Here is a 22,797-nt window from a genome sequence, read left to right as displayed (position 1 = left end):
TTAGAAAATTTTCAAATCTGAAGCACTTTGAACCTTTAACATACTTCAAAAGCAAATGTGACTTGGACCTGGACAAATCTTCACTGAAAAGAGCACTTGGAGATGCAAGACACATTGTGTATGGTGATGCAGCTGCATAATATGGGATGGTGAGAGACTATGGTAAGACTCTCCTGAAATCCAAAGTTCTACTGTGCGCATCACAACAATTTCTCATCCCAATCCCACAGAAGAGCCCACTTTTGACAAGATATATATTTGTCTGGATGGGTACAAGAATGGGTTTAGGGCGGGATGCAGACCTCTAATAGCGCTTAATGGAGCATTCTAGAAAATCAGATTTGGTGGACAAATCTTGGCAGCCATTTACGTCATTGCATATGCCATTATATCATTTGATGTCACTTATATATGTGTAGGGACTATTTTTATGTCACTTATGTAAGGTGAGGGACCATTTCGGGTCCCGATATTGTAAGTTATTACTTTCAGTGGTTAATCACAGCTGTGCAGGAGGTCTTTATTGATGTCCACCACAGATTTTGTGTATAGCACTTGCGGAGAAATTTCAATAAGCAGTGGAAAGACAATGAACTTAGAGGATTACTGTGGGAGTGTGTAAGATCTACTACTCAAGAGAGATTCATTGAGGGAATGATGAAAATTCAGAGAGATAAAAAGGAAGCATGAGAGTACCTTTCCAAATGACGAAGAAATGCATGGAGTCGGGCCTTCTTCCCCTCCCAACCAAAATGTGACAACATATGTAATAATGCTTGCAAAGTATTCAATGCCAGAATCAAGGAAGTAAGGGTCAAACCAATTATCACACCACCAGGTACTTCAACTATTACTCCATCCATCATGACCCACTCAAATCACGTTCAACAATGGCAGCTCAACAATGGCAGAGAAGACGAAAGAGAGCATAGAAGAAGAAAGAGAGCGGTTTTGATAATAAATTGGGGATTAGGGTTATAAAATAATTCAGGGACTAAATTGAGTTAAAAAATGATAACAGCCACGTCAGATATCCAACGTGGCGCCTCTCCATACACGTCAGCGCGCCGTTAAGGAATATTTCCCGGAAAATGCTTCAGGGACGACCGTGAAACACTTGTGTTAAATTCGGGGATAATATTGAGGCCAGTGCAAGCTTAAGGACCACTTTGAGGATCGAGTGCAAGTTCAGTGACCACTTTGAGGTTTAACTCTAATATTTATGATATCCTTTTTCAAGTAAATGATGTAATTTTAAAGCTCATTTTTTTAGATATGCAAAGTCTGTGTGTGTTGTGCATAGTTATGAAAAATGGAAGTGCTAGACATGAATGTAAGGCGACTTTTTTCGAACCATGGGATGAAGAAATCAGACTGATTTCTTTGTTAAAAAATTAGGCCCACAAATTGAACGATTCGATTTGTGCGAGAGAAAAAATTTTGAATTTTATGCTATGTTTGTCTGAGAGAAAATTTGAAGGAAAGAAAAGAGAGGAAAGAAAAATGGGAAAGAAAATGATTATTTTCCATTGTTTGGTTGAGGAAGAAAATTAGAGTGGAAAGAAATAGATGAAAAAAAATTGGTGGGGTCCACCAATTTTTTTTTCTCTCCGACATTGGAAAGAAAATGGAGAGAAAACTAATGTTTCTCTCTCTACTTCCAATACTACCCCTTCACTTTTTTAATATATATTATAATATAGGGGTAAAATTATCTTTTTATAACATTTCTTTCCTCCTTATTTTCCTTCCATCCAAACACATCTAAAAAAAAATTCACTCAATTTCTTTCCTTTCATTTCTATTTCCTTTTTCCCTATTTCTTTCCTTCCAACCAAATATAACCTTAGTGTATTCAATCGAACCGTCCAATTTCATATAGATTTAATTTTTTTTATTTCGGAAAAATCAAATCGAACTATCTGATTTGATTATTATATATTTTATTTAAATCAATCAAATCATTGGGTCCGATTTGTTATATATACGAGTTACCAGATCTCTTCTCTTTTTTCTTTTTCTTCTTCTTTTTCCGTAAGCTCCTCCACCCAGATCTATCTCTATCATTTTGTACGAGGTAAAAAAAATTGACAGTAAAGTTCATATTAATGTGAGTGAGAAAAATGGATGATAGAATCCTATTAAAAGTATATTATTTTGGTCAAATTTTGTTACAAACATCTGAAGAAATAAAATTTATTTGTAAAAATGTTATTCCATTCACAATCTCATTCGAAGAACTAAAAGGTGTGATTTGTGAAAAGATAGATTCTAAAAGGTCAAGAAAAATATCATATATTTTATACAGGTATCATATACGTATCGTTCAATTTCAAATCAAATATATAACTGATGAAGCGAGCATGCAAGAGATGTTTTCAATATACATTGAAAGTCGTGCTCAGATATCGTTCATTGAGTTGTATATTGAGTTCGAACAATTTGAAGCGGACCAAAATATTAAATGGGAAGATTACAATAGTAACAATGAGGAAGAGTTTGAAAGCAATTACAAAGTTGTTGGTCCAAACGGTAACGAATATCAAGGTAACGGCACTATAGAAGCAAATGTGACAGACGTAGCAAACGCACTCGCAAACGAACATCCATTTGGGGAGCCATCTTTTATGCGAATTTTAGATTTGGAAGCCATACATACTCCGAAATTCTCAGAATATATGAATGCAGTTATGTAATTGCCTATATTTATACGAAGGAATAGATTTTTGTAATAATTTATATTAATCGACGAACCAAATAATTACGTGACTTCTAAAAATATACTTAATTAGCATTTATTTATGTGTTTATTTAGTTAAATTTAAGATAATAATCTTTTTAGTTAGCTATTGATTTAGTTAAATATTAATTAATATTTATTAATTAGTATTTATTTATGTGTTTATATTTTTATTTTGTTAAAATTGAAATAATAACATAATGTAAATTTTTTTTATATTAGTATTAAAATAATAAATATTAATATTAAAATAAATATTAATATTGTGAACATTGCTTCGACATATGAATATTTATTTATGTTAATCTTGATTTTTTAATAATATTAACTAATTTATTAGACTAATGCTAAATCTACCATAGGTTTAGTTAATTTAGTAATTAGTATGTATGTATAAATATAACTAACCTATTAATTATTTAATTATCATTATTAAAAAAATTTAAAATTTAACTACACAAAACATATTAATTAAGTATCTAACAATAATCATTAATTATTGAAAATACCAAAAAACAAAATTGACTTTACTAAATCTAGTTTATTAAACTCCAAGAATAATACTTATTTAACTAATAAATAAATCTAATTCTTATTTAACTAATAATGTTTTACTTTATTAAAACCTCAACTACAATAATAATATATTTACGTCAATTAAATATCTAACAATAAATAAATAATTATTATTGGAGCAAAAATATATTATATTTTACAAAACCTAATTATTAGTCATAATTTCTAAAATTATTACAAAAAAATATACAACAATTAACGTAACTCTAAAGTTAATTAATAATAATTTCTAAAATTATTACAAAAAATTCTAAACATATATTTTTTACTAATCTATCATATTAGTCTAATTCAAACATTATCATTGATTAAAATGTTCACTAACTAAATCTAAACATATATATTTCTAAGGAATAAGTATTATTTTAGTTCCTAATATTAAGGGTCAGAATCGAATTCGTCTTCAACGTATTTTTTTATTTAGAATCATCCTTAACATTTTTCTTCGTATTAAAATCGTCTTTTTAATAATTTTTTTATTTTATTACTAAATTATCCCTATCCTAATAAAAAATTATAAAATTAAAAAAAAAGAAAAGCACACGAGGGGAGGGGAGAAAGGAAAGGAGAAAGGACGCGGGGAGGAAAAGGGAAAAGGAAGAAAGGGAAGGGAGGTGCCCCAGCATCCCATTGCCGTTGTCGTGAATTCCAATGCCGTCGCCGCCACCTTTGGGTCCTTCGCCATCGAAAACGAGCCAGCGAGAGAGGAGATCCAAGAAAGAGAGAGAGAGAGAGAGAGCGCCGCTGGAGGAGAGGAGGCCACTGCCATAGCCGCCACTCTCGCGATACCTGCATCGTCGCCGGTTTGCCCACGAGCTACCACCAGAACCGTGAACAGAGGAAGACGTCGCCGCTATTCATGTATGCTTCTGCCGCCGTGGAGTGCATCACCGGGAAGGGGAGCCCTACGCGAGGAAGGCGGCACGTGAAGGAGAGAGAGAAGGATCCGAGACTGAGCTGGGTTCCTACCACCGTCGATCTGCCCAGTCGCCGTCGCACGAGTCTGGTCGCCGCTACCATTTGAGATGGATGCCGGGGCTGTCGGGGTTGCCGGATGCATCTGCTTCTTCTTCTACGTCTGCTTTGCTTCTATTTCTGATTCTGCTTCCGATTCTGATTTTGATTTGTTATTTTTCTTATTGATTTTGTTGTTGAATTTGATGTTGTTTCTGAATTTGAATAATGTGTTATTGTTGGTGTTTTTGAATCTGATTATTAGTATTTAATGGGAGTAAGGAAGATGGTGATGGAGTAAGGGAGGTGGTGGTGGTGGTAGAGGTGCTGGTGGTGGTGGAGGGTATTTTTGTCCGTAAAAAATTGAAAAGACGATTTTAATACGAAATAAAACGTTAAGGACGATTCTAAATAAAAAATCACTTTGGAGACGGTTTTGATTCTGACCCTAAACGTATGGGACCAAAACAATACTTATTCCTATTTCTAACTATTATTTAAACATATATTCCTAAATTTCTAACAATAATAATAATTCTGTAACATATATCATTTAAACATATATTTTTAAATTGCTAACAATAATAATAATTCTAAAATATAAAAAATTTTAAAAAACAAACTTACATACTCAGAATGGCATAGATAAGTGATAATATAAAGTTTAGGACGATCAACATCTTTATATTTTTATTTTTTTGGTATTGTATTTTTTTTGTTCAACTGAAGAAGAAGAAATTAAAGTGGTAAAAAAGAAGAAGAGCAAAAATGGTGACTAAGTAGGTAAGGAAAACACGTCACAAGAGAAAGTAGATTCAGAAAAAGAAACATATTAGTATAAGGAGCACCGTTGTAGAGGACAACACACGTGCAACATGTGGTTGAAAAAATATAAATCAGACAGTTCAATTTATACCTCTTAAATCGAACCATTCAATTACCTAACCTTAAATCGGACCATTCAATTTCTTTAATCTTGACACCAAATCTACATAAAATATACATGTATTTTATAATGCGTTTTGCATATTTCCCTCTCTAATATTAAAATTAAAAAGGGTAATTTTGAGCATGAGTTAGTTGCATTTATTAAAAAGACAAATTAAAAGATTAGTATGTATTATCCAAATATATATCCTCAGGTATAAGTCTGACAAGCATGTGGGACTGGAAAGTGCATGTTGATGGCAGAGGAATTAAGAAGATAGGTGCAGTGTACTTTCAAATGATTCACCATAAATAGTCACGTGAAGATGCTGCTCCTAGCCTTTAGGAACATCATCAAGATAATGATAAATTGTTAATGATAAGGATACTTTAGGATGTTACTAACTCAGGTTTGGGGCTCCACTAACATAAAAGTATACGGCTATCAAGTGAAAGAAATTGATTTTTCATTCATTCATTTCTTGGTTCATGTTAGTCCATGTCTGGGAACACCCTAAAAAAAATAGAATATATACCTTTTAGGGAAAAAAAAAAACATTTGAATAAAAAATAATCAGAACTAATAATTTTAAATTAAATATAACTTATAACTGAAAGTAATAATTTAAAGCTTATAATATAAGCAAAATCTTGATATTTTGAAATTATAATAATTGTATCAATTTGACCTCAAGTATCAAATATTAAATAATATAAACAATCATTTCATATCAATTCTTATATTTATACTATTTAAAATAGATTTTTTTATTACTCCAATCATAATACATTATATTCAAAAAAATTAATTTTTAGATAAAGTATCTAAAAAAATTGATTGTCACATAATTAATTACTTTTAATTTTAAAAAAAAGCTAACCCAATGCCAAAATAGTTGATGATTTGACGTTCAGTTCATTTTTCTACCTTTAATGTAATTATATCTTTGATATTTATTTTGGCATATAAAAAAAATTTGTTCGACAAACTAATTTAGTAATTTCTCAAAAAAATATAAATTCATAAATAGCTCATTTTGCACTTTTTTGTGGGGTTTATAGTTCAGTTTATGTATATTGGGCCAGGAGTTAATTTTTATTTCATAATTGTTGGATCGGAAAAGAAAGAAATATCACGTGAAGACGATTGGGCCCAATAGCCCATTTTTCATGTAGAAGCCCAATTACTAATAGCCCAAACGACAAACGACTCCTTAAACGGCGAAGATTGAATAAGTAATCGCTGTTCAAAACGACAGAAATAAACGCGAAACGCAGAAGAACGCATTAACACAGTACGAAGCTATCTTCCAGTCTTCTCCAATTTTGGTTTTCGTTGGTTCCCTGAAACTCGTTCAAAGTTGAAGACTTGAAGGTCCTTTCTTTCTGAATCACAAAACGATGTCGTGTTGCGTATCTTGTTGCGCGTCCCTAACATGCGGACTCTGCAGCTCCGTTGCTTCTGGAATCTCCCAGAAATCTGCTAGGATCGGTTACTGTGGTCTCTTTGGTGCCTCTCTCATCCTTTCATGGATTCTCAGAGAAGTTGGTGCTCCTCTTTTGGAGAAACTCCCCTGTCAGTAATCCTTTCTCCATTAAAGATTCTAACTTTACTTCTTGCCATACTTTCTCTTTCAAATCTTCTGGTTTTGTGAGCTGTTTTTAATATAAATCGGTTAGTTTTATGCATCTGCACCAAATATCTGTGTGCGATATAGATAGGATTGAATAGCATTGGCATAGTTTGATGTATTGTGGTGGTTGTTGTTGACTTGTTGTTTGGTGGTTTTTGGGAAATGGAATAGTTGAAGATTTGGTGTTGAATTTGCATTTGCCTTTGGGGGAAGCCTCATTTATTAGTATCCTGTTTGTATTTATGATTTTCAAGTTATTAGAGGAAAGTTTGGAATTCTGCTAGGTTTGGAGCATGTAGAAACAGATTACTTACTATTGTTTACCAATATAATCACTTTCTGTTAAATTGTTGATGCTTTCTTGAGCTTCAACTTTCCAGTGCTGGGAATTAGTGATCATTCAAACTTAGGGAATTTTTTTTCCCTGTACATGTGTTTAATCTTTTTCTGCGCCCCCCCCCCCCCCCCCCCTGTTTTTTTGTATATATGATGGTTACAGGGATAGATTCTTCTGATGCTCAGACAAAGGAATGGTATCAAATACAAGCAGTTCTTCGAGTGAGCTTGGGGAATTGCTTATTTTTTAGTATTCTAGCGCTTATAATGATTGGTGTGAAGGACCAGAATGATAGGCGTGATTCCTGGCACCATGGTGGATGGACTGTGAAAATGGTGATATGGCTTTTGCTCGTGATTCTTTCATTTTTCCTTCCAGATGTCATAATATTAGCATATGGTAAGTTATCTAACCTCACTCTTTAGCTTTTTATTCCTTTTCATGATTGTTTAGAGTCTGAAGTAGGAAATGTATTGCTATTCTGATTAATGAACTTAGTTTTTTGTACCATTATATGATGTAGACTTTGGAAATACCTCATGGTTGGTTTAGGGAAGAAATCAATTTAACATCCCTTCCTTACTGCTAGCTATAATCACTATATATAAATCAATGTTCTATAACTTTATTGTCACACGTTAATCTATTGGCAGTAATCTGTTTTATTTTAGTGTTTTATCTTCTTTTTTTTATTGTGTGATGATATACTGGTGTCTATTTGTATACTGTCCGATATGCCAACAGATGCATGAGATGGCTGCTTTCTGACATGTGCTTACTTGTAATATTGCAGGGTTTATATCTAAATTTGGGGCTGGCTTTTTCTTATTGATCCAAGTGATTCTCTTACTTGACTTTACACACACTTGGAATGATGCATGGGTTGCAAAAGATGAGCAGAAATGGTATGCTGAAATTTTTTTGCATAGTTTTTTTGATGGATTTCTATTTACCATTGTATCTTAATAAGTTAGAATTTTTAGGTACATTGCTTTACTTGCTGTGTCGATCACATGCTATATTGGAGCCTATGTACTATCAGGAATTCTGTTCATCTGGTTCGACCCTTCCGGATATGATTGTGGCCTCAATGTCTTCTTTCTTGTCATGACCATGATCCTTGCATTTGTATTTGCAGTAATTGCTTTACATCCTCAGGTAAAGAATATAACTGTGTAAGTTATTGAAGCTCCATTATGTGGGAGAACATCTTAGGATCTCGTAGTTTATAATACTATTTTCTGAATTAGAACTTTTTTGTTGAACCATAGATGATAAAGTTGTTCCTGGATATAGTTCTTGTCAAGAATGCAAAAGATATATGATTATGTTTTTGGATTTCTAGTTTCTGCCATTTTGTTGAGAGTCCTTTGTCTCAAGCTTAGCAGATCACATCATTTCTCTTTGTTAGTTAAGGTCATCTGAAAGAGCGTTCTTTTAATGAATGCTACATGTCTTACTGTTTTCTCAGACATATTTCATATGAGCCATATTCGAATGACTTGATTTGCAATGCTATTAGCGGATTTTCTGCTCTAACTCTGTTTTCCCATCATCAATTTAGCTCATGTAATGGTGCTGGGAATTCTCAAGAGTTTTATTAATCAAATTAGCTTGATTACTTAGTTTTACTCCATGTAACCTCGTGCTGTCATTCTTCTATTTTGCACAAAATATTCATCAATAATGGGAGTGTGAAATCAGGTGAATGGAAGCTTGCTGCCTGCATCTGTGATTTCCCTTTACTGTGCCTATGTGTGCTACACGGGTCTTTCTAGTGAACCTCATGACTATGAATGCAATGGTCTCAACAAGTCCAGAGCTGTCAGCACAGGAACCCTTGTTCTTGGCATGCTAACAACGGTGTTATCCGTCTTGTATTCTGCTGTTCGTGCTGGATCTTCAACTGCACTTTTAGCATCTCCACCATCTTCACCAAAATCTGGTAATATTTATAATCTTTGTCTTAGGGAATTTGTGAGCATGTGTTGGGGATTTTCATTAATTTAGTCTACTCTTAAGATTCTGAACTACAAACTTCTTTTCAAAAATGAAATCAATTCCTTTATAGAATCCATTTAGTAAACCAAATTATGACCTTAACAACCTATGTTGGCTTTGATTTAAGAGAATGACTTCTTGAAAGTAAATGAGAGCCTGTTTGTTTTTCAAAACATTTTTTTTTCTGTTTATACATTTTCTTATGAAAAACTTCTGAAAGACAGGAAATAGAATGGATTAAGGCAGTAGTTTTTTTAATATTGATAATAGAAAACGAAAACAGGAAAGCGAAACCAAAATAAATCCTAAACTTTTCTCTTCAAATAGCCCTATTACTATTTATTGTAATTGGAATGATAATATGTTTCTAGTAAGTCTCATTTCTCAAGTACTTGCATGTTTTTTTTTTTTTTCAGGTGGGAATAAACCTCTTCTTGAAGCAGAACTTGAAGAAGGAAAATCAAAGAAGGGAGAGGAGAAGGAATCAAAGCCAGTTAGTTATTCCTACTCATTCTTCCACCTCATATTTGCGCTTGCTAGTATGTACTCTGCCATGCTTCTCTCTGGGTGGACCAGCACATCCGACAGCTCCGATCTCATTGATGTTGGCTGGACATCAGTGTGGGTGCGGATCGGCACGGAGTGGGCCACTGCTGGATTGTACATTTGGACTCTCTTGGCTCCTTTCCTCTTCCCTGATCGAGAGTTTGCTTAAAACATAAGAATTACTACTATGCTTGTGGATTCTTATTATATGATATGTTTGACAGATTCCATGTCAATGTAGAGTGTGTTGAGTGTTGATAAACGGTAAGGTGTGTGTATATATTGTCACCTATTAATGTGAAGACAAAATACACTCTAAGGTCTATGTGGTACATAAGGTTCAATGAATAAGAGTTCAGGTAGTACTATTCTTTCATGGCTCTAAACTATTTAATTTGCATACACGCTCAGTGCTGTAAAAATATTAACTTATATAGATATTAGTACATCAATAAAATTGTTTAGTTTCTTGTGTGTAGCGGTGAATATACACATGTTTAGTTTAGTTGTACGCAATAGTTATGTAAACTAAATCCGTGAACAAAATCTAAAATTTGTTAAAGCTCAGTTTGTACTGTACTATCATGTATTTGTTGAACATATACATAACAACATGTGCTTCACTCAATGCCAATTTGAAACTTCCTTTCTTTGTCGTGAATGAGTGCCCTGAATCATGAGAGTAAAAGTGTAAGATAATAAGGACATAACATAGTGTGTGGTTGTGATAATGATTACATCGTCTGAGTATTTTGTTTTGGAATATTTTGGCTCTCTTAACAGTGCAAAGTTGTTGTATTAGGACTTGTTTGGGTGAACTTCTAAAAAAAAAAATTTTTTAAGTTATCTTTTTTTAAAAGATCTTATAAAAAAGTAAAAATAATTTTATGTTTGGATATCTCGTACAAAAAGATCTTTCTATTTATTAATTATGTTTGGGTATAATAAAAATATTTTTTTGTTTATTTATTACATGAAAAATATTTTTTTTAACGAAAAAAGATCTTTTAAAAAAGATGTAAACTACAATTTCTCAAAAAAATATTTTTTTTATTTTTTTAGTACTTTTATTTTTATTACTAAAAATTTGCCAAACACAAAAAAATAAAAAATATTTTTTTTATTAAAAAAATATTTTTTTATCAAAATAATATCGCCAGACAAGCACTCAATCCAAAACTACAAAGATAAACAGAATCAAACAGTTTATTCCTTTCATGCCATCCGACAAAGATTTATGCTCTATTCTGCAAAAATTTTCACGCAAAAACCCATTTTCCCCAGCAATGGACGATCCTTTTTATACATAATGATCCAACGGCTAAAGGTTAAAAGAAAGAAACTTTTCTCTTTCATTTAAACTCCAAAAAAGCAGTTTTTGAAACCCCAAATCAGGTGCCACTTTTTCTTCTCTTTGGCGGCGAAACAACAATCAATCGTCAATGTTTCAGTCTCTAAGACCTTAACAAGAAAATTGCAGAGGAAGATCCAATTTTGAGTTTAATGTTTCACCTCCTGTGGGTCTTCAATTCTAAGAATCTCAGAATAAAATTCTTCCCTCAAGCACTTAAATGGGTTTCCACTTCAGCCACCAAAGCCCCTCCTTCAGAAGACCCACAGCACTTCATTCGTATTTTCTTCAATGCAAGACAAAACCAGAACCACTACGAATGCGAGCTTGCACTTGTTTCCGCTCTCAAGTGTTGTTCCTCATCCTCCGCCGCTCCTTTGGGCCGCCAATTCCATTCCTTGGTCGTCAAACTCGGATTCCATTCCAACACCTTCATTCGTAACAGCTTGATCAGCATGTATTCTAAATGCGGCTCCTTGTTCGATGCCCAGTTGCTCTTTAAGGCTTGTCCTACGTTGGACCCTGTTTCTTGTAATATCATGGTGTCTGGGTACATGAGAGCTAGCCAAATTGGCTGTGCCCGCCAACTGTTTGACGTAATGCCTGGTAAAGGTTTTGTATCCTATACCACCATGATAATGGGTCTTGTTAAAAATGGTTGCTTTGGGGATGCCCTTGAGGTTTTTAAGGACATGATGGATCACAGTGTGGTCCCTAATGAGGTCACTTTGGTCAATGTAGTGTCTGCTTGCTTACATTTTGGTGAGATATGGAACTGCCGGATGGTTCACGCATTGATTATTAAGTTGGTTGTTGAGGGGCAGGTAGTTGTCTCGACTAATTTGATGCATGCTTATTGTGGTTGTTTGGGTTTAGGGGAAGCGAGGAGGCTGTTTGATGAGATGCCTGAGCCTAATTTGGTGTCCTGGAATGTGATTTTGAATGGGTATTCAAAGGCGGGGCATCTTGAGATGACCAAGGAGTTGTTTGAGAGGATTCCTGATAAGGATGTTGTTTCTTGGGGGACGATGATCGATTGTTGCATCCAAACAACTTGTTTGCATGAAGCTTTGGTGATGTATCGTGCAATGCTTCAGAATGGAATAGGGCCTAATGAAGTCATGGTTGTGAATTTGGTTTCAGCATGTGGTCATGAGACAGCAGTCAACGAAGGTCGGCAATTGCATGGAACAGTTGTTAAGAAAGGATTTGACTGTTACAATTTCATACAGACTACGATCATCTATTTTTATTCATCTTGTGGGATGATGGACCTTGCCAATTTACAATTTGAAGTGGGTGTAAAGGATCACCTAAAATCATGGAATGCTCTTATTGCTGGATTCATAAAAAATAAAATGATGGAGCAGGCAAGGCAAATCTTTGAAGAGTTGCCCGAAAGAGACGTATTTTCGTGGAGTACAATGATTGCTGGCTATGCACAAACTGAACAACCAAGAATGGCTCTTGATCTCTTCCACAAAATGATAGCTAGTGGGGTCAAACCAAATGAAGTTACCATGGTGGGTGTATTTTCCGCAATTGCCACTCTAGGTGCATTGAATGAAGGAAGATGGGCCCATGAGTACACTACTAGTGAATGCATTCCTTTGAATGACAATTTATGTGCAGCCATGATTGATATGTATGCAAAATGTGGGAGCATCAACACCGCCTTACGATTTTTCAATCAGATTCGAGACATTGTGTCTTCCGTGTCTGCATGGAATGCAATTATATGTGGATTAGCATCACACGGACATGCAAGTATGTGCCTAGAGGTTTTTTCTGATTTGCATAGGTATGGTATTAAGCCCAATCCAATTACATTTATAGGAGTCCTTAGTGCTTGTTGTCATGCTGGGCTAGTGGATCATGGGCGGAGAATATTTCGAAGCATGAAGAGTGTATATAATGTCGAACCAGATATCAAGCATTATGGCTGTATGGTTGATCTTCTCGGAAGAGCTGGGTTATTAGAAGAAGCTGAAGAACTAATAAGGAGCATGCCAATAGAGGCTGACGTCGTAATATGGGGAACTTTATTAGCAGCATGCAGAACTCATGGAAATGTAGATATTGGAGAGAGGGCTGCACAGAGCTTAGCCGGGGTGGCACCATCTCATGGTGGAGGTAAAGTTCTCCTATCGAACATATACGCAGATGCAGGAAGGTGGGAAGATGTATCATTGGTAAGAAGAGTATTGTGGAGTCAGAGAATGGAAAGAATGCCTGGGTTCAGTGGTGTTGTAAGATAGTTAAAGAAATTTCCATACACATTGTTTTTGCTAATTTATCCAATGAATATGCTGAACATTTCAGTAGGTTTTCCTTTTAGGAATCATCACTGAGTCGTTTTTATATATTGTCTAGAGCTCCTTAATAATTTTGATTCAAGTATATATTTATATATGAGCATCAAAATAATGTTTTCTCTCCTTCAAGTTAATTGCAAATTTATTTTGTAATTTGTAACTTTGGAACCTAGAAAGAGCACAGTGGACCAACTTCTTACAAGATGTTGTGTATAGAAATGCTTTTAACGATGAAGGTTTAGGTATAGTTCTCTCTGATACTTAGGCCCCAACCAGAGGAAAAGTATAAAAGTAAAATGATCGCTTTTCATGCCCTTTGATAATTTATATGTTGATGCAAAATTTTATCCCTTATGAAATGTAATTTTGCTCTGGCATGCAACACTTTCTTGGTTACTCCATGTATTCTATAGCAACGATTGTCTTTCACTCCTTTGGTACATTCACATGATTGTATTAATATACAATTAATGATCATATACATTGGATAGTGAATGTAATTTGAATGCTAATGGACTGAGATAGAGCTTCCCACGAATCTTGTTTTGTTGCTTCAAAATCCTGTAGTAGCAGAATCATTGGAGTTGATACACGAAACGATCACATTCTCTTACCATTGCTCCTTCATCCATCCGATTGTCCTCATTTGCTGTATCAGCTTGATAAATCAGAGGTACCAAAATTTTAATTTTGAAATCATGCTGATAGCTGTTGATGTTATTTATGTGTTCCCTTTCTTACTATCCATATTGCTCCGGACTTTTCTATTTCATTTGCATTCTTCTAGAAATATTGATTGCATAACGTAGATAGTGTTCACATAACTCTGTCTTTTCTTCATTCATTGGTAGTCCAGCTTTGAATGCTAATGGATGGACTGGTATTGAATTTCACTCCTACCCTGCTTTGTTGTTTCATCAATCATGCTGATGCAGAATCACTGGAGTCAATACATCAAACATTCAAACTGTGACATTTCCTTTCAACTGCTCTTCATTAGGCTACTAGTTTGCTTTGTTGGTTGATAAATCAACAAGATATGATGATAGAACGAGATAAAACATGAGGTATAGGAGATAAGGAGTGAAGTCTCCTTTATTTTTTAGACTTTGGATGCCTATAATTAGACAAATCATGGTAGAGACACCTTTAGGTGGCTAGATATGTTATTTTCAAATAACAATACTCAGGTGGATTCTATTCTTTGTGATAACTTTTCGTTGTTTTTGGATTTGGATCTTCTAAGTTAACGATATTTTTAATGTGATGTCTAAATTGATCCTGCCTTTTGTGGACCTTAACATGGTCTTGGCACAAAATTGTGAGAACACCCTTGCCCCACATTTTAAGAAGATTAAAATTGCAGATTGAGGCATTGTTTAGTGCTATATTTGCAAGTTTCTGCCTTTGCTTATACAGTTACATCTGATCTGTGACAGTGCAAGTAGTTTAGTTTGTATCACAATTTACAAAGAGGATCATTGGTAGTGTGAGATATAGTTTATCAAAGGACATTTTTATGTCACGAAAATTCATTGACTAAAGAACATAAAGGACAGTTAGATGGACCATTATGAATGGTGAAAAGTTTAGGAATGAGTAAGGGTGAATGAAGCTGATTATAAATGCTGTGAAAAGGACTAATGCTTGTAAAGTTGTAACTAAAAAGAAGTTTCAAAAGGACTAATTTGTTTTTGAGTATAATCTTTACTTAGTTATTAAGAACGTGAATTTGGATGCTTTTGTACCTTATTCGTTAGAGCTGTTATGGTTGTTGGCATGTGCATGAAAACATCATTGTCAATTTGGTAAATGAGGCGTGAGTAGGGATGACAATGGGGCGGTTTCTTCCTTATGATAACCAGTATAAAATCCGTTCTGCTCTTACTCGCATGTAATAAAAAATTGAATCCTAACCTGTTCTTGTAAGTATCTATTTCGTCCTTATAATTATTAAAATTTAATAAATAAAATAAAATTAAATTTCAAAATTTATATAACTATCATCATATAAATAATATTAATTAAAATAAAAATTTAAAAATAATATAATATTATTAACTTTTTTATTAATTATTTTACATATATTATATTTTCAATAGATTGATGTTAGTAATATGAACATAGGGAATTCATTGACACTATGAAGACACAATGTTCATTTATTGTTGCTTTTTACGTAATAATATTCAGATTTGAGGTTTTCTTAATGCAATAAGTTTTGAATCCCTCACACAGATTCAATTTGTTTAGAACTTATTTCATTTCATTAAGAAAAAGAAGTTTGGTACTATCTAGTTTACATTGTCATTCCGGGTCCAGGCAAATACTTTTGCTTGTATGATTTTTGAGATAGTTTTGTTAGCATGTTAATATTATAATAATAATAAAAATTTTGCATTCATAAATAGGCTATTTTTTTTTTGTTATGGAAGTAAAAGTAGTGATATACTTTAATATTGTAATTTTTAGTGTTTTTTAAAACTGTGAAAGTACACAAATTTCTGGGTCTGATTTCTATACTTAAATTTTTTTTAACACAAATTCCTGGAATCGATTTGTGTACCTCTTAGAAATCGGACAGTCCGATTTGTGTACCTCTAACAAATCGGACGGTCCGATTTTTACTTTTCTAGTTAAACGATCTCACATTTGAGTATAACACCCCAACAATCCACATTTAAGAAAAACACCACTACCACTCCAATATTAAAAATAAAAAATTCTCATAAATAAACTTTATTCTTAAAAAAGTTCTTGTTGCTTATAATTCAATTACTTGTTATCACAATTAGATTGCTTTTCCTTTTTGCCCTCTCTGCTTTTGAGTTTTGACTTTCTCGTTCTCTTTAACTCCCAAGTCGCAACTCGATTGGTACAGCCGATATTCAATATGAGGCAAATTTTTATTTTTTATATTGGAATATTAAACATCTTTTTATGTAAATATTATGTTATTTTGGTGTAATATGTTAGTGGGAGAGTTTAATATTAAAAAATCGTAACTAATAATTTCAGTAAAAGACAAATTTAAATGAAATTGTGATCAACAATTTTATGTGAAACAAAAATCTATCGTATAAGATTAAAATAAAAAAAAAATCGTTAGCAACCATTTGAAAAATAAAAACCTTTTATAATAAACAAATTATTACTAACGATTTGTATCTAAACTAATAGCTAAATTGTTATAAGGATTATTCTAGTATACTATGTTATACAGTAATTATAATATTTTAAAAAATATTATTAAAATTAAAATAATATTTTTTATTATTAAATAATATTATTTTTTAAAAATATTATTAAAATATAAAAAAATATAATTTTAATTTTAATAATACTTACATAATTATCGTAATATAATTATACTATAGTCTACTCTGTTACAAGGATAATCAATAATAAAGCAAAAGAATGATATGTGTTAGCCAAGTGTTATATATGTTTTGGAATAGGAACACATAATTTGGATTAATATATATTTTCATGTATCACTATCTTTTCCAATCCCTTAAATTAAATATCCAAAAGAATATAAAGGTTTCGTGACTTAACTAAAAGTGAAAGTAAAAGAATACATATACTAATTAGAATAATTCAAGGTAATAATTAATTTCATAGTAAGAAATTAATTAAAGTAAAGAATTTCATTGGTTAGTACAAATCGTTAGTAATGATTTGTTTATTATAAAAAATTTTATTTTTTAAATCATTCGTAACGATTTTATCTAACATTTGTCTTTTTATTAAAATTGTTATATCTTCTAATATTAGACTCTCCCATATTAATATATTACATTAAAATAATATAATATTAACGTAAAATACACTTAACATTTTAATATAAAAAAATTGCGCCCTTGTGACCCCATCATCCTCGTACATATCTCTTCAAACGAATCCACTTGAGCACTTCTTTTTTTCTTTATCTGTTTTTTTTTTAACTCACATGCAGTCGACTTTACGTGAAATTGATACTTAAAAATTATTAGTTAATTTAACTGATTTGATTAAATTTTCATCTAACAGCTCTCAGATATCAACTTTTACGTAAAATCAACTTCACCTAAATTTTTATTTTTTTTTTTCTACTTAGAGATTTTATATTAATATATTTTGTATCAAATCAACCAATTATTATACATCAGCGCCGTAAATTAGCTATCTATATAAGAATATAAAAGAGTAATATTCATAATTAAATTTTGTAAATAATATAATTAAATTTAAATTATATTATGATAAAATCCAAATAGAAATATAAAAATACAATGGTTGTTATACGGTATTCACAAAAATTTTAATTATTTTATTAAAAATTTGACTATTCTAATATGAAAAATAATTATTTCAATAGATAATTAGTATATTAAAACATACATAAATAATAAATATATAGAAATAGAGTGACTAATTTCATAATTAATTTAATATTTATATAATATTTATATAATATTTATATAATGGAGAGATATCGTAATAATAAAAAGGATCTACATACGGTGTTTATTGATTTGAAAAGAGCGTATGATAGGGTACCAAGGGAGGTCTTATGGAAGGTTTTAGAAAAGAGGAGAATAAGGATCGCATATATTCGGGCAATTAAAGACATGTATGATGGGGCCACAACTAGTGTGAAGACTCAAGGTGGTGTGACAAAGGAATTTCCTATTGGTATAGGATTACACCAGGGATCATCCTTAAGTCCATACCTTTTCACATTAGTCTTGGAAGTACTCACAGAGCACATCCAAGAGCCTGTGCCATGGTGTATGCTTTTTGCCGATGATATCGTCCTTATGGGAGAGTCAAGAGAAAACCTAAATAAGAAGTTGGAGTTATGGAGAGAAGCTTTAGAAGTGTATGGTCTGCGCATAAGCCGTAGCAAGACGGAATATATAGAATGTAAGTTCAGTCTGAGAAGGGAAAACCCCAATATAGAGGTGAAGATTGGAGAAAACATCCTACGAAAAGTTAAAAGTTTTAAGTATCTTGGGTGCATCATACAGGATAATGGAGAAATTGAACAAGATGTAAATCATAGGATCCAAGCAGGTTGGTCAAAATGGCGGAGTGTATCTGATTTTATATGCGACAAAAAAGTGCCTTTAAAACTTAAAGGTAAATTCTATCGCACCGCTATAAGACCGGCTATGCTGTATGGTACGGAGTGTTGGGCGGCTAAATGGGAGTACGAACATAAGCTGAGTGTGGCAGAGATGAATATGTTGAGATGGATGAGTGATTATACGCGATTGGATAAAATAAGGAATGAAGATATAAGGGAGAGAGTTGGAGTAGCACCCATTACGGAAAAGATGGTTGAATCGCGTCTCAGGTGGTTTGGACATGTGAGAAGAAGACCGATAGAACATCGATGGATGAGATGGAAGATGGACAAAAGGCGAAAGGCAGAGGAAGACCTAAGAAGACTATCCATGAGGTGGTCAAACAAGATCTACATATAAACGGTCTCTTTGTAGACATGATACATGATAGAGCACAATGACGTCATTTGATTCATGTAGTCGATCCCATTTAATGGAACAAGACTTTGTTGTTGTTGTATAATATTTTTCGTATCTAATATATCATTATAGTTCTTACTTTTAACTACAATTAAATAATGGAATATATAGACACCAATTAATTTTTATCTATTATTATTAGAAAGGATGTGAATTGATACAAATTCATTTTCTCTAACATTCCGAAATTTGTTCCCCTTGTATACGTCAATTCCTTTACCTCTCTTCTCCTTAGTCTTTACTTATGAACAGTTAACTAATTACTTTGGTACTAGGCTAAGGGACAACAAAAATTCTAAAATATTTTAAAGTTTAGATAAATGTCACTATCAAACAAATCAACGTAACTTAATTACTTTTTTAATGATCACATTATTTAGAGTGATGTGATCTGCTTCATATATATATTTATTAGCGGATATAACTTTATTTTTTTAATGCTAATTCTCATTTTTTTTTACTTTATTTCTTTTTAATCCCCTTTTCAAAGACGAAAACGCCCCTACATATAATTAATTATCTTAATATATACAAATGTCTCCATATAATAATGCGAAGCATATATTATAAGGCGATAAAAAAAAAACTAAAACCATGGGTTCACTGCCTAAGGTTTCTTCCACAAATACAAACCCACTTGCTACCATTCTCAAACTGCCAAAAAAGTACAAATTAAATTATGAATAAATTATTATTTATATTTATAAAAAAATATAAATGTTAACAAATGTATTTATATAAAAATAAAATGATAATTATAATTACGGAAGATAATTTTTATATACTAAAAATATCTAGACATTGGTTATATAATTAGTCTATTAGAATATTCTTAGCATACAAAAATTATTCTGTAGATATAATTATCATTTTATTTCTATATGAATATATTTATCAGTATTTATATTTTTCATAGATATAAATAATAGTTTATTTTTAAATTAAATGCGAGCAAAATCATATTCATATACCCAAGAAAAAAGAACATAATACAACAAATCAAATACTGTTGGCCATAAGTGATAACCCATATAAATCAATAGAGGAAATTTCTTTGATATTTCTACGGAATACGTACATGTTATATAATTGTTGATAATACTTTAGCAATCATCATCATCAAGACACAAACCATCAAATCAAATAAATGTCACCCTCTAAAAAAATATATAGACGTGTATGTAACATTGTAATCCACACGCACAAGTTTAATTAAGCCAATCACATTAATTTCAGCTGGCTTAATTAATTTAATCTCTTTTCCCTAATGCCGGGGGAAAAGAAAAACTAAAACAACATTGTATTGCTGTACCATGAACCAACCCACCTAACCACTAATTACAACGTCACCCACAATTTACACTTGTTTTATATCTCCACATAATATATAGGCTCTAAGTTAACAACATATATTTCAATTAATTAACAAACTAGCCACCAATTAAAAAATTTATATGATGTTAACTTAAAGTTGCATTGTAGATGATAAAAACTCGGGTGCAGTAATTTCATTTAACGATTTATAGGTATTAATTTTACGTGAAAATAACTGAACCTGAATTTCTATCATAAATAAAAATAAAGGTAAAAGTTCAGGTGAAATCGATTTTACGTAAAGTTGATATCTAAAACTCGTTAGATAAAAATTTAATCAATTCAGTCAAATCATCTAACGACTTTTAGATATCAATTTCACGTGAAGTCGACTGCACCTGAATTTCCACCAAAATTTAAATGAATGTAAAATATGAATTTTGACATATTATGGGACCACAAACCTAAGTAATCCTTCATAGTTTAATTTGCCAGCTTCATGTCTCAATATTGCTGCTGTTGCGGCTTATTACAGCAATTGACTGTGACCGCAATTTACAGCCATGTATTTCAAATCTTATTACCTTTCAATGTCAAGCGATGAATACGGCTTTCCGACATGGATGAACCTCATGAGGTTCCCAACTATGTTCTTCTTTGGAGACTCAAGATCTTGGCTTGATTCGTCTTCCTCCTCTTCCTCTTCATTTTTGGTAGGAAAATACTCGATCTTTTTGTAAAATTTGACCAAAACTATGTATAAAGACACCGCGAAAACGGTGACAACAATGAAGAACCAGCTGAACTGGATGGTCACAAGAGAATTGGCACGATGAAGTGACATGTCATCGTGACACCTAACTACCTTGTGACCCTCCTCAGAATTCATAAAGCATCCTTTCGGGATAAGACCTGGGGTCCACAGCATGAGCCCCATGGTCATAAGCCATATTCCCTGAAAGAATATGCTAATGGAACGCACGAAGCTTACTAAAAAGTTTCGCGGCATTCCAATCCCCAAAAGGGTACTTAATAAAGAAATAAGGACAAGAAGTTGCAAGAGCATGTGGTATTGACCCTCCGGGCCCATGTGGTCCGCAGAGTGGAGGTGGAAGAGGAGGAGTTGTTGACCAAAGGCTATGGCTCCAATCAACTGAGTAATGCTATGTTGAGCTTGGATGTTGAGTTTATCGAGGACGATGGCGAAGGCGGCGTAGACAAAGAAGGTCATGGAGATGGAGGAGTGCTCGAAGTTGTGGAGGTGGTTGGAGGGAATGGTGCCGTCAGGGTCGAAGGGTTGGTGGCGGTCGGGGCCGATGAAGAGCTCCATGGATATGGAAGCAGTGCAGCCAAACATGATGAGGAAGAGCTCAAGGTACTTGGAGCTTGAAGTTGGGAACCATGGTGGAGAAGTGTAGTTGTTGGGGTTAATGGCATGGAGCTTGATGTGGTTGAAGAGATGCCATAAACCTATTAGCATGAACCCAAAACCTGGTGCTACATGTCCCACCAAAGTTCCCATGTTAGCTTTTTTGTGTCTTCTATGTGTTTGTGTTTATGTTTATGAGAGGGAAAAGAAAAAAATTTTAGGAGGGAAAAAAGAAAGGTGCTATGGAGAGTTCTCTGGAGAGGGATAAGGTGGTTATAACTTATAAGTGAATTGAATTGAGATGTTTAAATTGATGACATGGCTTTGGTTTCCTTGGAGTGTGTCCAGAGGGTTCTCTAGGGTCAAATAATTACTTTAATTTACATGAGAGGGTTTTTTTTTATTGATTTTGAAGTCCAACTTTGGTGGCTTGAAGAATAAGCAGGTTTTTTATTCATTAATTATATTTCCAATTTGTGACGAAAATGAATGAATAATGTGAGATAGGGCTGACTTTCTAGATGAAAGTAATAGAATTTGTGTGTGCTTATCCCTTAACCATTCTGTTTTTCTAGAATAAAGGGTAGTTAGGGTAAAATTAGTTGTTGTCACATATAATTTTATTCTAGAGACTTGTCTAATAAGACTCAAATTCAAAAGGATAATAAGTGTTTTATTTTACAAATTCTGCTATATATATAAGTTTTTTTGACTTACAAATCTTATAAGTTGGTATAAACTCAACAAAAAACATATATTATACTCTCACATTCAAGAGTAAATAAATGCACCTTATTCAACTATTTTCTGTTTTCAAAGTACGCTACTCACCATGTATTATAAACGACTCTTCTTCTTCTTCTTCCATGAAAATGAGTTTCTTGCCAAATTTGAAGATAATAGAACTTCAGAAATACATCTAAACGATTACAGAAATACACTCAAATGGTTACAGAAATACACCCAAACGGTTACAAGAATTCACTCAAACGATTATAGAAATACACCAAAAGAATTACAGAAATACACCCAAAGGATTTAAGAAATACACCCAAAATTCGTTGAAGTACACCTTTTGCATAATTCATAATTCTTTCCCTTTCTCCTCTTTATCTTCTGCTGCTTCTTCTTCTTCAAAAACGATTTCAGAGTTTGATATCAAAAAATAATGGAAATCGAGAATAACGAAGAAAGAAAACAGA

At 32.8% G+C, this 22,797-nt stretch overlaps 3 protein-coding genes across 3 annotated transcripts; 2 read left to right on the top strand and 1 right to left on the bottom strand.

Annotated features, from left to right (window-relative positions):
• The first annotated feature begins 6,439 nt into the window (after window positions 1-6,439).
• On the top strand, window positions 6,440-10,091 carry LOC112795842 (uncharacterized). Its single transcript, XM_025838026.2, has 6 exons — window positions 6,440-6,773; window positions 7,331-7,567; window positions 7,962-8,073; window positions 8,152-8,326; window positions 8,873-9,113; window positions 9,586-10,091. Exons 1-6 carry the CDS (start codon window positions 6,599-6,601, stop codon window positions 9,882-9,884), a joined length of 1,239 nt encoding a protein of 412 aa, XP_025693811.1. The 5' UTR covers window positions 6,440-6,598; the 3' UTR covers window positions 9,885-10,091.
• An 805-nt stretch (window positions 10,092-10,896) lies between these two features.
• Window positions 10,897-13,505, top strand: LOC112795841 (pentatricopeptide repeat-containing protein At5g19020, mitochondrial). The gene has a single exon (XM_025838025.3). The coding sequence runs from the start codon at window positions 11,219-11,221 to the stop codon at window positions 13,322-13,324; it is 2,106 nt and encodes a 701-aa protein (XP_025693810.1). The 5' UTR covers window positions 10,897-11,218; the 3' UTR covers window positions 13,325-13,505.
• Window positions 13,506-20,048: 6,543 nt separating this feature from the next.
• LOC112795840 (uncharacterized) lies at window positions 20,049-22,085 on the bottom strand. The gene has a single exon (XM_025838023.3). The coding sequence runs from the start codon at window positions 21,746-21,748 to the stop codon at window positions 20,807-20,809; it is 942 nt and encodes a 313-aa protein (XP_025693808.1). The 5' UTR covers window positions 21,749-22,085; the 3' UTR covers window positions 20,049-20,806.
• Window positions 22,086-22,797: the final 712 nt, after the last annotated feature.

The sequence above is a fragment of the Arachis hypogaea genome, chromosome 4, assembly GCF_003086295.3.
Source record: "Arachis hypogaea cultivar Tifrunner chromosome 4, arahy.Tifrunner.gnm2.J5K5, whole genome shotgun sequence".
Classification (NCBI taxonomy): domain Eukaryota; kingdom Viridiplantae; phylum Streptophyta; class Magnoliopsida; order Fabales; family Fabaceae; genus Arachis; species Arachis hypogaea.
Note: the sequence above shows the minus strand (reverse complement) of the source record. Positions and strands in the feature narration are given on the sequence as shown.

Coding starts and splice junctions, on each gene's coding strand:
- LOC112795842 (XM_025838026.2), top strand. CDS start 6,599: ATGTCGTGTTGCGTATCTTGTTGCGCGTCCCTAACATGCGGACTCTGC. Junction 8,327..8,872: donor TAATTGCTTTACATCCTCAG/GTAAAGAATATA, acceptor GTGTGAAATCAG/GTGAATGGAAGCTTGCTGCC. Junction 9,114..9,585: donor ACCATCTTCACCAAAATCTG/GTAATATTTATA, acceptor TTTTTTTTTCAG/GTGGGAATAAACCTCTTCTT.
- LOC112795840 (XM_025838023.3), bottom strand. CDS start 21,748: ATGGGAACTTTGGTGGGACATGTAGCACCAGGTTTTGGGTTCATGCTA.
- LOC112795841 (XM_025838025.3), top strand. CDS start 11,219: ATGTTTCACCTCCTGTGGGTCTTCAATTCTAAGAATCTCAGAATAAAA.